General features: G+C 44.1%; 1 protein-coding gene across 3 annotated transcripts in view; it reads right to left on the reverse strand.

The window, feature by feature from the left end:
* Positions 1–15,418, reverse strand: part of HOOK3 (hook microtubule tethering protein 3) — a 70,557-nt gene that overhangs the window by 50,644 nt on the left and 4,495 nt on the right. For all 3 annotated transcript variants that reach the window (XM_018563371.1, XM_018563370.1, XM_018563373.1), the window contains exon 2: positions 64–149. In XM_018563371.1, the coding sequence (XP_018418873.1) occupies positions 64–149 (86 nt within the window). The remainder of the gene's footprint in view (positions 1–63; positions 150–15,418) is intronic.

Raw genomic sequence — 15,418 nt, forward strand, 5'->3', positions numbered from 1 at the left:
TCCAGAAAAAAAAAAAAAGGGTAAAACTTTCTATCATGCCTACATTCAAATACATTTTCTTACATTTTTTGAAGGACCATGGCCATTGCTACACCGCTTGTAAGGTCTTCTATTGTTTTGCATGGTGCATCTACGTGAAATGTCTGTATCTATGAATGAAAGAAAATACAGAAAAAAAAAGTTATACTCAAACAGGTTTGTGTATAATACACATTAGTTGCCTGAGGTTGTCTACATGCAGTCTGCACAGGCATGCCAATCAGCAGTGCCCATTTTAGAGCATGTACATGATAAGACAACAGTTCTGTCCAGGTGGTTTATTGGTCGTGAAGCACGATACGACATAATATACAGTACTGTGCAAAAGTGGTAGGCAGGTGTGAAAACATTTTGTAAAGTAAGAATGCTTTCAGAAATAAGTTTAAAATAGTTTATTTGGATCAATTAACAAAATGGAAAGTAAATGAACAGAAGAGAAATCCAGAAATCAAAATTAATATTTGGTGTGACCACAGTCAGACTCAATGATGTTGAGATCAGGGCTCTGTGGGGGGCCAAACCATCACTTCCAGGACTCTTTGCTTTACCCTGAAGATAGTTCTGAATGACTTCGGCTGTATGTTTGGGGTCATCATCCTGCTGCAGAATACATTTGGGGCCAATCACACGCATCCTTGATGGTATGGCATGATGGATACGTATCTGCTTGTATTTCTCAACATTGAGGACACCATTGATCCTGACCAAATCTCCAACTCCATTGCAGAAATGTAGCCCCAGACTTGCAAGGAACCTGTTTGCAGTCATCGCAAGCCCGCCCCTCAGGGGGGGCGGGCTTGCGATGATCGCAAGTACGATCTGCCTGTCCAAGATGGGCAGATCGTACAAGCTTTTAATTAGCAAAAGTCTTGCGATGGTTGTAAGGTGTACGGGCACCTTAAAAGCTGCCCATACACCTTACAATTATCTGCAGATTTTCTCTGGTCAGATGGAAAAAGTGCAACAGATTCCTCCATCTACACTTAACTATGTAGATAGAGGAATCTCCCACTGGGCCAAGCTTCAGTATCTTGCTAGTCGGCCCCGCCGGCTCTCAAAACACCTGAACAATGCCTGCATCCAATCAGACTGATCAGGTATTTTGGGAGCCACCGGGGCCGACTAACAAGATACTGGCTTGGCCCAGGTGGAGATTACTCCATCCACACAGTTAAGGAATCTGTTGCACCTTTTCCATCTGACCATAGAAAATCTGCACATAATTGTAAGGTGTATGGCCAGCTTAATCCTACAAAATCTCTGACTTTGTACAAGTGTAAGAATTGATGCTGGTTTAAAGCCAAAGGGCAGTCGCACCAAATATTGATTTGATTTAGATTTTTCTTCTGTTCGCTCACTTTGTAAATTGATAAAAATAAATACAAAATATTTTTTTTTTTTAAAGCATTCTTACGTTACAGCATTTTTTCAGAAAAATTGGGTATCCTCACTCAATAAAATGAGTGACGATTCACTTCAATTATCCAATTATGTAAAAAGTTTTTTTGTTTTGTTTTATCAGCACATGATCACAGTGAACAAAGTTACAATTTATTGGGTGAAGATTCCTAACCCCCTTTCCTAATTTAACTTGATTGTATCTTCTGAGCAGCTTTATGGCTACATAGTTGATTTAAATAAAAGTCACAAAACTCTTGGTTGGAAAAATACAAAAAAGGTTTTCTGCATTTTTTCAGTCTGCTATTCCACACCGTGATTCTGCCTGATGTGACAGATTCATTTTATTGCCGTTCTAAGATGTTGAACACGTCAGCAATAATAACAGGAGATGGCATGGTAGGCAGTCATCCCAACAGCTGTGCGTGTCTCTACAATGTGTGTCATGATGAAACATTACAAAGCTAACGGAAAAGGCAGTACAGCTCGAGCATGGACTTGCGCAACCATTGCTGCCTCCCACATTGATGCCGACTATCAAGAGTAATCAATGAACGAGCTAGTGACGACTGAGCTGTATCTAAGGATGCAACTAATGATTATTTTCATAATCGATAACTTGACACCTATTTTAATTATCGATTAGTCGGTTGCAGCCCTAGCTGTATTATAATTTACATTGCTGAGAAATGCATATGGGGGGAATTGATCAAAACCGGAGCAGACAAAATGTGGAGCAGTTGCCTCTGGCAACCAATCAGCTTCTCTCTTCAGTTTGTTCAGTTAAGGTTTGAAAATGAAAAGTGGATGCTGATTGGTTGTCATGTACAGCTGCTCCAGATTTTGTCTGCTCCAGTTTTTATAAATTCCCCTCAAGATGTCTTTAAAAGAACATTTTCAACCAAACCTTGTATAACACAATTATAATGATTTAGGTCACCTTATCACTTACAGCAGCGGTGGAGAAATTATTATTATTATTACTCTACAGGATGTATATAGCGCCAACAGTTTGTGCAGCGCTTTACTATACAAGGAAGACATTACAATTACAATACAATTCGAGACAAGATGGTAAGGAGGGCCCTGTCCCTGAGGGCTTACAATCTAAAAAGGGAGGGGCAAGTGATACATGAGGAGGTAACTGTGTGGGATGGTTGAGTGGTTAGGTTGAGGTGGGATAGGCTTCCCTGAAGAGATGAGTCTTAAGGGATCGCCTAAAGGCAGTCAGATTGGGAGATAGACGGACAGGTTGGGGTAAACAGTTCCAGAGGTTGGGAGAGACTCGAGAAGTCCTGGAGGCGAGCATAGGAGGAGTTGACGAGGAAGCTGGAAAGCAGTGGGTCTTTTGAAGAGCGGAATTTAGAGGCAGTCTGTCTAATCCAGGAGCCAGCAGAATATTTTTTTAGGAGCCAACTCTATTGGCAACTAGATAAAACCTCGAAAGTTGGGCACCAGCTGTAAATTTTACGGAACCTTGGCTACCTGGCTCCTGGGATTTGTCCAGCCCTGCTAGAAGATCTAAGGAATATTTTATAATAATTCTTTGGAATAGCACAGATTTTATTGCCACCTACTCTATGGTTTATTCACATGCTCAGTGCAGAGATAACGTGTAAAATTGCAGCCACAGAAATATTGTATGACCATTTGCAGGTCTAACTCTGAAGCCCGTGACACAATGCACGCAGAGCTGTGCAGAGCGAAGAAAAACTGTCCGGCACTGGCACTGAGCTGTGCCTGCAGTGTGTGAGCTGAGTGCAGGCAGATGATTGACTGCACCTTCAGCAAATCGGCTCGCGTGTAACAACCGGCCAGACGTCGCATCCTGACGATTGGCTAAAGATTACATTTTTCATCTCGCAAGCTGACGTGCCGGGGAGTAAATTACATGACACACTGCTCGCGAAGGCAGTGTGCTGCTGCTTCAGGTGCACCGTCACAGCCTTGATTAGAAAGGTCATGCAAAAGTCAGATATTGATTGAGATTTCAGATATTGAGTATGCTTGGACTAAAATGCCATTGCAGACACATGACAATTTATAGCACTTACAGAACATGATGTGTTCTTAGTTTGCGTACGATGCAAACTCCACAAACCGAGCTGCCACTGGGTTACGTGGTCCACCAACAGAGTGCAATTACAACAAATAAAAGTGTGATTTTTTTAACCTAGCACACTAGGGTCGCTTTATCTTTATTCAAAATACAGATTTCTTTTTTTTTTTCTTTTGCATTGCCAATTTTCTGCATGATGCTTTACTTCAGGTATTGTACTAAAAAGAATACATTAGAGAACTATGGGGTCAGGGGTTTTCCCCATAGTTCTCCTTAGGGTAACGGGAGGACACAAACTAGCGTCCTCCCGTCACCCTATGCTCAGTATACCGCGAGCTGCAGCTCGCGGTATACTGAGATGCCACAGCGGATCCCGACATCGATATCGAGATCCGCCCAGCTGCGTGAGTGACAGCTGGCTCTGCCTATCTAGAGGCAGAGCCAGCTGCAACCGCCCCCGTGCGTTCCGCGCAGATCGGAGGGGGGAATCCAGCCCCTCCCCTGTCACGGCAGAGAGCCGTGACAGGATCGAGAAGTGAGCGAACACCCGATCTACTGAGCCGACCTGTGACAGTCTCATTGTCACAGGTCGGCTAGAACTATGAGGTGAGTGAAAAGCACTCACCTCATAGTTCTCCTTTAAACTGAAAACAAAAACACACTAGTTATTTAATTTTGAGTAAACCTTTGATCATGGAATTGTTAAAGTGTATGTACACCAAAACTTTTTCTAGTTTTGGATAGAGTTAAGAACGGTTAAAAAAAAAAGGGAAGGAGAATCTCTCCAATTGGGACTTAAAATAGCAATAAATCTTGACAGGAAGTTTACAGCTGATCTCCAGCTATAGAAGTGTGTATATACTTACATTGGTCCAGCTTGGCACAGTGCAAGCATATAAAATGTATCCCTGGCAGGGCCACATAGATCCTGTAAAACACTAGAGAAGGCGCAGCTACTAAAATGTTTCACAGACATCTACTGGGTCCAGGACCTGCTGCTATGAGCAACGTCCCCTCCTTGTTAAAACACACACTCGCTTGCTCGGCACATCGGACATTCAGCAAATGTCTGCTATTTTTTTTTATCAATGGGCATTCTCTGATTGGAGGAGGAGTAGTGCCATGACATCACCATCCCTCGTCCAATCAGAGAAAGCATAGTATTCATTGAGTGGGGGGAAGTCGTTCAGCAAAGGGCTGTTCCTGAACCCAGAAGGATGCTGTAAGACACTTTTGTAGCAGCAGCTAATAGTGTTTTACAGGATCTCTGTGGCCCTAACAGCTAAAATTTATATATACTTACATTGCACCAAGCTGGCCCAATGCAAGTATATATAAAAATTATTTAAATTTCTATAGCTACGGTTCAGCTTCAACCTTTTTTGTATATAGAACAACATATTATGTGATGTAGTAATCATACCAGAATGCAATGGATGTAAAAATTCAATTAATCAATAGTAAATACTACTGCCAAGTAGGGATGTACCGATACCGGTTTTTCGGTATTGAGTACAAGTATCGATATTTTTTTTTCGGTACTCGCCGATACCGAATACTGATACTAGAAGTCCCATTAACGAAGCCAGGCAGCATCTAATAACAACTCTTCACCTGGCTTTCTGATTAGCCGGGAAGCCAGGCGGCATGTACAGATTCGCCACCCAGCTTCCCAATTAGCAGGGAAGCCGTCTCAAGGTGACGAGGGAGCATGAAGCCAGCTTTCTGGCACACACGGAAGCCGGGCAGCATTTAGTGACTCGCTGCCCGACTTCCTAATACCGGAAGCTCAAGTGTCGGCCTAGGCATCGGAGCATTTGGATGAGTAAGAGTACTCGCCCAAAAACTCGGCATCGGCACCGATACTAGTATCGGTATATCTCTACTGCCAAGCATTGACCTCTTCTACTCTGGCTCATGGATGGTCCTTTGGTGTCCTTATGTCAAATGCAAGTCGATGGAACTAGAATTAGACATTATGACATCAGCGGTAGGGATGCACCGATATATCTGGCCGATACAGCGGTGCATCTCGGTGTTCTCTCCTTCCCGCTGGGTGCTGCTCTGTGTCCTAGCGGGGAGGAAAGAAACTGTCACAGGCGGCCGAGTGCTGCTGGAGGAGAGCGCTGGGAGCGGCCGGCGTCTCTCCTCCTTGCACTGCTCAGCCTCCTGTCACAGATCAGAGGAGAGCAGTATGAGCGGAGATAGCCAGCGCTGTCACAGGAGGCGGAGCTCTCCTCCCCGCTCCACTCGCTCAGACTCCTGTGACAGCATGTCAGGAAGGAGAGCGGTACAAACACAATCAGTGATCGCTGAGTGTTTGTAAATAATTGAGGACAGAGTATGGTTACTATATCCTCAATTATGAATGAATGGGAAGTGATCTACATCACCTCTACATCCCCTCCTGTTCATTCATGATTGTGGTTATAGTAAACACACTCTGTCCTCATGTTATGAATGAACAGCAACACTCAGTATAGAGGATTCCTGTTCATTTAGAACAGGGGCTGCAGAAAAAGAGATTGGAGGACTCCCTGTCCTCAATCTTTTTCTATTTTAAAAGCCCCGAAAAAGTAAAAAATAAAAATATTTAATTAAAAAATGAATTTAAAAAATATTTTAAAAAATCTGAAAGTTAGAATAAAAAACATTTTCGGTTTCGGCCTGACATTTCTTTTTATTTCATTTTCGAAATTTTAATTTTGGTGCACCTCTAATGAGCGGTCCTTAGACTGCCTGAGCAAAAGGGAGAAGAGGCTGAGGGGACTGGTCTAGCAGCATGGAGGAAGTTGGCGGTATAGGAGGATCAGGTAAGTAGATCTGCTTTACACTCCAGTTCACAAGACAAAATTGAGCACTGAATCCTTTCCCTACTGTAAGGGTACTTCTTTTGTTTCCCCGGAACGCACTGGATCGCATAGATCAGGCTGGGCTGCATTTTGGGGCAGGAGGGGCGTGGCAGTGCCATAGTGCATGCTGCGTTTTTTCCGATCGCACTGCACCGGAACGGAGGGCATTCCTGTACGTCACGTTCCGGTGCGGGCGATTGCACTGCGGGCAGGGGGCGTGGCTGTGGTGCCATTGATATGAATAGCACCGTCACACCCCCTCCTGCCTCAGAACGCAGCCCGGCCTGAACTATACGATCCAGTGTGTTCTGGATATGGTGTACTGGCCCCTCAAAACTAAATTCCACCTGTTAAATAAATAAATGAATAATGATGAATGCACATTTTTCCATAAGAGAAATGTATTTATTTTTCTTTGCATAGGAGCCGGCCCTCCAGCTGTGGTGGAGCTACAAATCCCATAAGGCATTGCAAGATTCTCGCAGCCACAGGCATGACTCCCAGAGAGAGATGCATCATGGGATTTGTAGTTTCACCACAGCTGGAGGCCCGGAGTTTGGCCACCCCTGCAGTAAAGCATTGCAACCACAGTCAGAGGTTCACGGGCGTAAGGGTCTGGCTCCTGCAGATTCTCCCTCCTGTGCCTGTCCGTACCAAGGTAAAGACATTCAGTAATATTTACGGGAGGAAGAATTAATGGACTACAAGTGCAGTGGCATTCCATTGAGAACTGCAAGTCCCTCTGCTGTGGTGGCTGATAGGACTTGTAGTTTCTCCAATCACAGATCCTCTCAAAAGGATCTGTGAATGGATGACACGGCTGTATGGGACATCACAAGGAACATGACAGATGCAGTAAAACTGCCCTAAACAGTAGCATTTCACTAGTAATTCAGGGGTTTAGGGCTGCAGCTAACGATTATTTTCATATTCGATTAGTTAGCCGATTATTAAGTTTGATTAATCGGTTAATCGGATTTAAAAAAAAAAAAAAAAAAAAGGCTCCAGTGATGGACTACTAGTTTCTATTGAGATTGTAGTCCATCACGGGAGCAAGCTTGGCACGGTGGAAGTAAAAAAAAAAAGTGTGGTGTGCAATATAGTACATTATACAGCGGCGCAGTGGAGAATAGCAGCAGCTATAGAGGAATGTAATTTTCCATCGTAGATTTTAATCGACTTAATCTAATAATTGTTGCAGCTCTACAGAATACCAATGTATAATACACCGGCACACTGCAGAACATTAGTAAGCTATAAAGGAACAACAAATCCCAGCAATAATGCATTATACAGGATGTTCAATGTATTATTGCTGGGATTTGGTGTTCCCCTATAGCTGCTAATGTTCTGCAGTGTGCCGCTTAAAAAAAAAAAACAGGAAACATTAAAAAGCTCCCGGCCGATCTCGACTTACTTTGAATGACGGTGCTGTCGGCGGGCAGCGGCGTTGTTGGTCGTCGGCGGGCAGCAGCGAGTCGGGAAGCTCACCGGGAGGAGAGGGCCAGACGCATGTCCTCAGCGTGTGCTGTGGGCGGGGCGTTTGTGGTGGGTGTGGCGCAAGCGGCTTAACCGACGTGGGCGTGGCGTGAGCGACGAGCGTGAAATTTTAATTTTAGCCGACGAATCGACGATGGAAAATGTTGACAATGTTTTCCATCGTTGATTTTAATCGACTTAATCGAATAATTGTTGCAGCTCTACAGGGGTTAACCAGTTTTAGAAGCATTACTTCACATGCTATTCTGCAAATCTGACAGCACAACAACAAATAGGCAACCAAGTTATTTTCCTTACCCCTACTGAGTTACAAAAATGGCACTCTCCTGTGATGTCCTGACACATGTAGACATCAGACACGGTCACTAGCTTGGCAGACACCCAGCCAACTGCATACTTCCCTGACATAATTACATGCACTTGACTTCAGCCTTCTACCACTTAGCTAGAATGGTATTTTGGTAGAGGTCCGGGAGTAAATACTGCCACTCTCAAAGCTCTTCTTACCACACACAAAGAATGCATGTAGGCATTTGCAAATCACTTTTTGAAAAAAGACACAATCAAACAAAAAGGGCCAAAAAGGCCAACTCTACTCGATACTAATATTTCAGTTTCTATTGGCCACCAAAGAAGATACATCACCCTCTGATTTCTTATAACTCCTAACTCCTGCCATTTCTTATAACTCATAACTCCTGCCAACCTACCACAAAGCTTTCTTGGATGGGGATTCTGTAATTATTATGAAGAAAGTGTAGTAGCCTCTGTAAACGGACAGTTGTGGGGAATTTGTTGGGCCACTTTCCAGTTGGGTCTCCAAAACAGAGGTGAACAAATAATATGGGATTCAGGAGCCAGTTTGTCCAATCCAGGAGCCAGCAGGATTTTGGGAGCCAACTCCATTGACAACAGCTAGAGAAAACCTCAAAAAGTTGGACGCCAGCTGTAAATATTAGGCAGCATTGGCGACCTGGCTCCTGGGATTTGTCCAGCCCTGCACTAAGGCTATGTTCACACCATGTCCGGAGCAAATCTGCAAACGCAGTGCATTTTTGCCCCATTCATGTGCGTTTTTCTTTAGCTATAAAATGGCCTCTCAGGTTAAGTCCAATGCGTTTACATGTGGTTAAGCGTCTACATGCGTTCCAGTGCTTCCCAAACCAGAGAAAATGAGACAAATAGTGCTTTTTTTTGTCTAAACCATAAGGGACTGCGCTGGTGTGAACAGAGCCCAGGAATACCATAGTGATACATGGGGATGCTTTTTTGTTCTGGGAACAAACTTTAAAGAGGAACTACAAACACCTATCCCTAAGCCCTCGTTCACTCCTGAACGTTTTGTAGCGCGTTCTACGCTCGACGAACGCTCTACAAAACGCTCAAAAATATAAATCCCATTGTATTCAATGGTCTCGTTCCCACCTTGGAGTATTTCCGCCCGTCCCTAACGCGCTACAAAACGGCCCACGCCTGAAAAGGTACATGTACTACTTTGGGCCGTTTTGTTGCGCGTTTCCATTGGGATACAGCCAAGTAGCCTTCGGAAACGCGCGACGGCCGCACGACTTTTTACCGCGAATCGCGGTAAAAAACGCGCTACAGCCTCGCATATGCAATACGCCTAGGTGTGAACGAGACCTTACAGCCAAGGAAGCGGTCATCTTGGCCTCTGTTTGGATTGTAGTTTCATGTGTGATCAGCTATGACACCAGCCATTTGGGGGCTTGAATGTTTCTTTGAGAGCTGAAATAAGCACACTGGCAACCTTAACATATAACTGTGTTGAAAGACTTGCTGGGTCAAGTTCCACTTTAAAGCTGGCCATACACTTTACAACCAACGCAAGACTTTCGCCTTGCGATGGTTGTAAGCTAAATAAAAGCTTGTATGATCTGCCCATCATGGACAGGCAAATCGTACTTGTGATTATCGCAAGCCTGCCCCGCTGAGGGGAGGGCTTCCGATGACTGCAATGCTAAGCGGGCAGTGTGCGCTTGCACACACCGGCCCGTGCGGCATTTGTCTTACGAGCACGCCACAAATCTTGCGATTTTCGGCTGGTTTTCAAACATGCTTGTAAGACAAAAGACGCGCAACCGTACAGTAGAAACGGTCGCACGCCTTCCATACACCTGCCGATCATACGATTGTGGGATTTCCCGCGATTCTCGTACGATAATCGGCAGGTGTATGGGCACCTTAACAGTCAGCGTGTTCTCCTTTTCACTACCATCAGACAGGAGACTTGGGTTACTTTTCCCGCAAAGCTGTCCCAATTGACAACAAGCATTGTGCCTGATATATCAGTGCCACCATCCCCCCAGATTTATAGGTTATAACTAGGGGTGCCGATACCGCGTATTTGGCGGAGTACTTGTACTCGCCCAAATGCTCCGATACTTATCCAGATACTGGAACTTCCAGTCAGAGGGAGATTTCCTCTGACCAGCAGTGCCGCGAGAGAACATGGAGCTGGCATCCCGGCCAATCCGGAAGCCAAGCCGTGGGTGATGACTCGTGGCCAGGCTTCCCGATTGGCCGGGAAGCCGGCTCCATGCCGATTGGCTGGAAAGCTGGCTTTGCGGCCAATCAGCGTCGAGCCAGCCAATAGAGCATAGGTAATGACAAGCTGCCCAGCTTCCTGATTGCCCGGGAAGCAGGCTCCATGCTGCCGGAGGTACCGGTATCGGCAAAATAGAAATATTGGTACTCGTGCTCATTAGCGAAAAACCGTTATCGGTGCATCCCTAGTCATAACTGTAGACCAGCATCATCAGAACCTGGGTATACATAGTTAGAATTTCATATGAATAATCTCATCGAACATTCAATAATGTCGTAAGAAAGTTGACAAATGTTGTTTTAAAATGTCGTTTGATTTTACCATTCGATTTCAGATGGAATTGGAATTTCCAGAACAAAAACCACATTCACTGTTAAAATTTTGTTGTTCAAGAAAAAAAAATTCCATCCTGCTCCTTAAAATCTTTTTTTTGTCACTACAGTTGAAAACTATCAAAATGAAAAAACAAAACTTTTTGAACGAAAACTATCTCAGATTACAAAAAAAACTAACCATGTACACCCAGCATTACACCCTATCAGTAAGGCACAATATCATGGTGGTGGCCACAATACTCCATCAACCTCCCTTTGTACCTTCTTGGCTGAATGTGAAAAGGGTAATCACCTTTTCAATTACAAAGCACTCTGCTTATCAGAAGATGTAGTAAGAAGCAGACTAGGGACATAGTGGAGGTAGTAAAAGCAGACTGACTGTAGCACTAGCAACAGAGGAGATCGTAGGGCAGAAGTGGATGAAATATTTTTATGTAATTCAGGAGCCAGCAGGACTTGTTTTTTGTAGCCAACTCCATTGACAACAACTAGAGAAAACCTCAAAAGTTAAGTGCCAGCTGTCATTTTTAAGAAGCATTGGCGACCTGGCCCCTGGGATTTGTCCAGCCCAGAACAATATTATTAGTAAATAAAAACCTTTTAAGTGAAATAAATAACAACTAGCTACAAGTTAAACTATGTCAAAAATCTCAAAAGACATTCAAAGAATGTTCGTTCAGATAGAACGTGGCATCTTACTAAACACACAAACCTATCTCTTCTCAGATGTTAAAGCATGGGTGACATATTGGGGAGATGGCGGGGTCCCCCCCCCCCAATTTGTCAGCAGACAATGGAGCAGACAATCCGGAGCAGATTTGCACTGCAGACAATCAGCTTCTCCGTCTCATTTTCAAATCTTACCTGAGCAAACTGGAGAGAGATGCTGAATGGTTGCCATGGGCTCCAGATTTGGTTTGCTCAAGTTTTGATAAACTGCCCCCGGTGTCTGTAAAGACCTTTCTACTTTCTTTTTCTTTCTATTTTTTACTTGCCTTTTTTACCTTCCTTTCTACTGCTAAAAATTAGTGCCTGGTTAAGGCCACGATAATACGCAGTCACCTGCACTCCATACAGCATACAGACCTTAATGGAAGGATGGCGCTTGAAGTGACAACACAGATGGCGCCGTGTCAGATACAGTCCATAATAGAAGTCACCAGCACTCGATGTATGCAAGAAGTAAAGCACTTTTTATTAAATTGTCACATGCTTCATACAGAAAACATTTCGGAGGGTCCCTATGGCACCCCGAATAAGGGACACTCCGTGGCCCCGAAACGTTAGCTCTATGACGCATGTGACAATTTAATAAAAATAATTTACTTCTTGCACACATCGAGTGCTGGTGACTTCTATTATGGACTGCTTAAGGCCTCGTACACACCAGGGCGGTTCGGCCGCGCTGAACCACTGACATTAAACGATCCCATACACTGCTATAGGGACTGTTCCTATGACCGCATGTCTCAGCGCGATTTAAACCGCCTGCCGCCCGAAATGCTCCCTGACCCTTTTTTTCCGCATATAGATTTCAATGGAACTGCAGGGTTTGGGGTGTTTTTTATTGCTTTTCAGCGCTGAAATGCAATTAGAAACGCACAAACCCGCCCTTTGAAAATTTGCGCGGAAACCGCACTGATCCGCAACCACCCTGGTGTGAACGGAGCCTTCATCACAGCTAAACTGGGCATTTTCTGGCCCTATAACAATGTACTCCGATACAAAACAAGAAACTCACAGTGTGGCATCCAAAATGGAGAAGAATGCAGTACAGCATGCAGGACAAGTGGAAATGCCAATATTTGTCTTCATCAACGTGCTGAATATTTAAGGTTCAGTGGATTTACCTGCTTGAACTAAGCCCTCAGTCACACATTTTATAGTGCTTTTTCCTGCTAAAATGTCATGTCGCTTGTAGCAAACGCCCGGCGCTTGAAGAACGTACATAAGCTTCTTTTTGGCAGATTGTGCGCTTCCATAGACTTCAATAGAAACGCTCAAACACGTTTGCTGCGTTTGTGCGCATCTTTGCATGTGCACAAAACGAGCATCTGTTCATTCACATCAATGTGACGCAATATGCTCATTAAAATGCGTTACTTTACGTATGCGCATAAAAATATGCAAAGACTTACTACACATAAACGCGCTAAAAAGTGCATAATCAATGTTGCTCAGGTGTGAATACAAGCTTCACCGCTTGCTGTCCGCCCGTTGCACCCGTCCACCACTGCTGCTGTCATTGCTATTGCAATTTCAAATAGGCAAGAGCAGCCTAGCTATTCATTCCTCTGCGATCTGCTTTTTTTTTAGCAGGGAAGATAGCAGGGGAAGCATCAGCTCCTCTGCTATTTTTTCAGGGAGGTGTCCTCTCCCCAATCCCCCCCACCCCCTCCTGCAGATAGGGGAGTGTGGAAGGGGGAGAGGGCTCCTTCTTAAAATTAAAATGAGAAGGGTACCTCCCTAAAATGCATTTTTTCAGGTTGGGATATCTGCTATTTATGTACCTATTTCAATGTATAGCTGGGCAAAATGATGCTGCCTGAGGTAAAACGCCTCAGGCTGCCTCATTAAAGGCAGGATGGCCCTGACCACAAGGAAGCCTATCCAATAAATGAATATATATAGGCTGCTACCTACTACAATGCCTAGTCACTGTGATATATATATATACTATGGCTTCAATACATTCACTGACCTAGAATAATACTAAACTGCATATCTGTGAAACTAACTCAAGCGGCCAGGAGGTCAGTATGACAACCAAAGAATTAGTATTTTCACAAAGAAAGCAGTAGTGACAGACATATTTATTTTAAAATTCTGAATGTGTTAATGTGTACTACCTACTCTACCACAAATTCACTCATAGCAATGCAACATTTAGACATTTTTAAAATGTTAAGATGATGTTTTCTCCTCCAAATGATTTGATCTCAGATAAACTTTTAATAATGTTTCCCTCACGAAAGTTACACATTCAATTAAGACTGAAGTACAAAACAGGGTTTGGCTTCCTGTATTACAATAACATGAGGCAGATGAAGCACATGACAACTTGGGAAACTGTATGAATAAGGGAAACGGCATCGACAAGCAGGCCTATGAGTGTAATCATGTCAAAGTTAAACTCATTCCTCTGTATATGGGCAGAGTCTAGCAAACCACTCAGACTTCCCACAGACAGATGTGACATTGATACCAGCAGGAGACCAGAGATCTGCTGTGGTAATTAGTATGCTGCCGGGACCATAAGTCAGCTTTCATAACGCTAAACTCAGATACAAACGCAGTGAAAAGATCATTTCTTTTTCGACACAAAAAGGAGAACAATTGCCTCTACTGAAACTGATGACACATCTGTGCAATGTCAGGGTTACTCTTCCCAACTTCTATTTGACACAGTTGTTCTTGTTATACAGGGCTTTTATCAGCAAAAACAAGAGAGCTGTGTTCCAGAAGTTTCCCTTAAAACTACACTTAAACCTGAAGTTCAGACAGATGGGGAAAAATCTACTACACTTAGACCACATGCACATGAGGCTACAAAACGTGGGCAACTCCAGCCCTCCAGCTGTGCTTTAACTACAAATCCCACATACCACTGCTTCTGGGAATCATGCCTTTAACTGTCAGTCTTGCAATGCCTCATGGGACTTGTAGTTGCCCACCCCTGCCATAGAACGTGAATTACTAGCATATTTCCGTATCTGGGGTTACACTGCTGCTGCATATGACCACCCATAGTAATGAATAGTTGTAGGCGGCTGTAAGCCTTTTTACGCATCCAGCTGTGTAAACCAGCACACACCTGGACACAGACTAGCTGCATTCAGGTTTGCACACATGCTCATGTTTACCCAACCTTGACATGGGCCTGGAGCTGGAGGAACAGTCTGCAGGATTCTGTGCTTTGCACCCACGGTCCGCTGATCACAGTTGCAATGCTTTCCAGGCTCCAACGCAAAAAAATAAGTGTGCACTTGTTTTTATTTTTGCTATATAAAAAGTGTAGAAATAGATTCCATATCTGGGGGACTGATGTAGGCGCTCTGCTGTCTCCTGCCGAGATAAAAAGGAGCAGTGCATGTTCCAATTTGGCCTTCATATTAAGTGGCCCTCCCATCCAGGCCACTTAATATATTAGCAATCCTCCATCAGCATCAAATGTTGGTGAGAGACTCCGCACAGTCGTATTATGTAAATTTTCAGGCTTTTTCAATAATGAGCCAACTTCAAAACACCAGAGCAACCGACTCGCGTTCACCTACTTACCGATCTGACCGGTGTAAATGAAAATCTGATTTGTTACTACAGCTTACTGCACTCACAATTGAAGCTTCACTCCTTCAGCCTATTTAAAAGCGAAGTACACACTCAAAGTGCATTTATTACTTTTGTCCCCCCCCACTAAGGTAAACTAGCCCACCTTGCCTTTCGCTTTCTTTTCTTTCCATGGGGCCAGGGATGCTGAGGACGGGCCCAACTTAACCCAATGAGAAGCTATTGTACAGGTGCAGCCAAGATTGTCTGGCCAAGGTGTAAGCACACAGTGAAGGCCGGGGCCACAACTACAAGGTAAGTATGCATTTATGTATGGAGGATAGAAGATGTTGTTTAAAAATACACGTTCTTTAACACACACCCCTGCCCCCCCTCCCCCCGC

The sequence above is a fragment of the Nanorana parkeri genome, unplaced genomic scaffold, assembly GCF_000935625.1.
Source record: "Nanorana parkeri isolate BGI_ZX_2015 unplaced genomic scaffold, ASM93562v1 scaffold659, whole genome shotgun sequence".
NCBI classification, from domain to species: Eukaryota; Metazoa; Chordata; class Amphibia; order Anura; family Dicroglossidae; genus Nanorana; species Nanorana parkeri.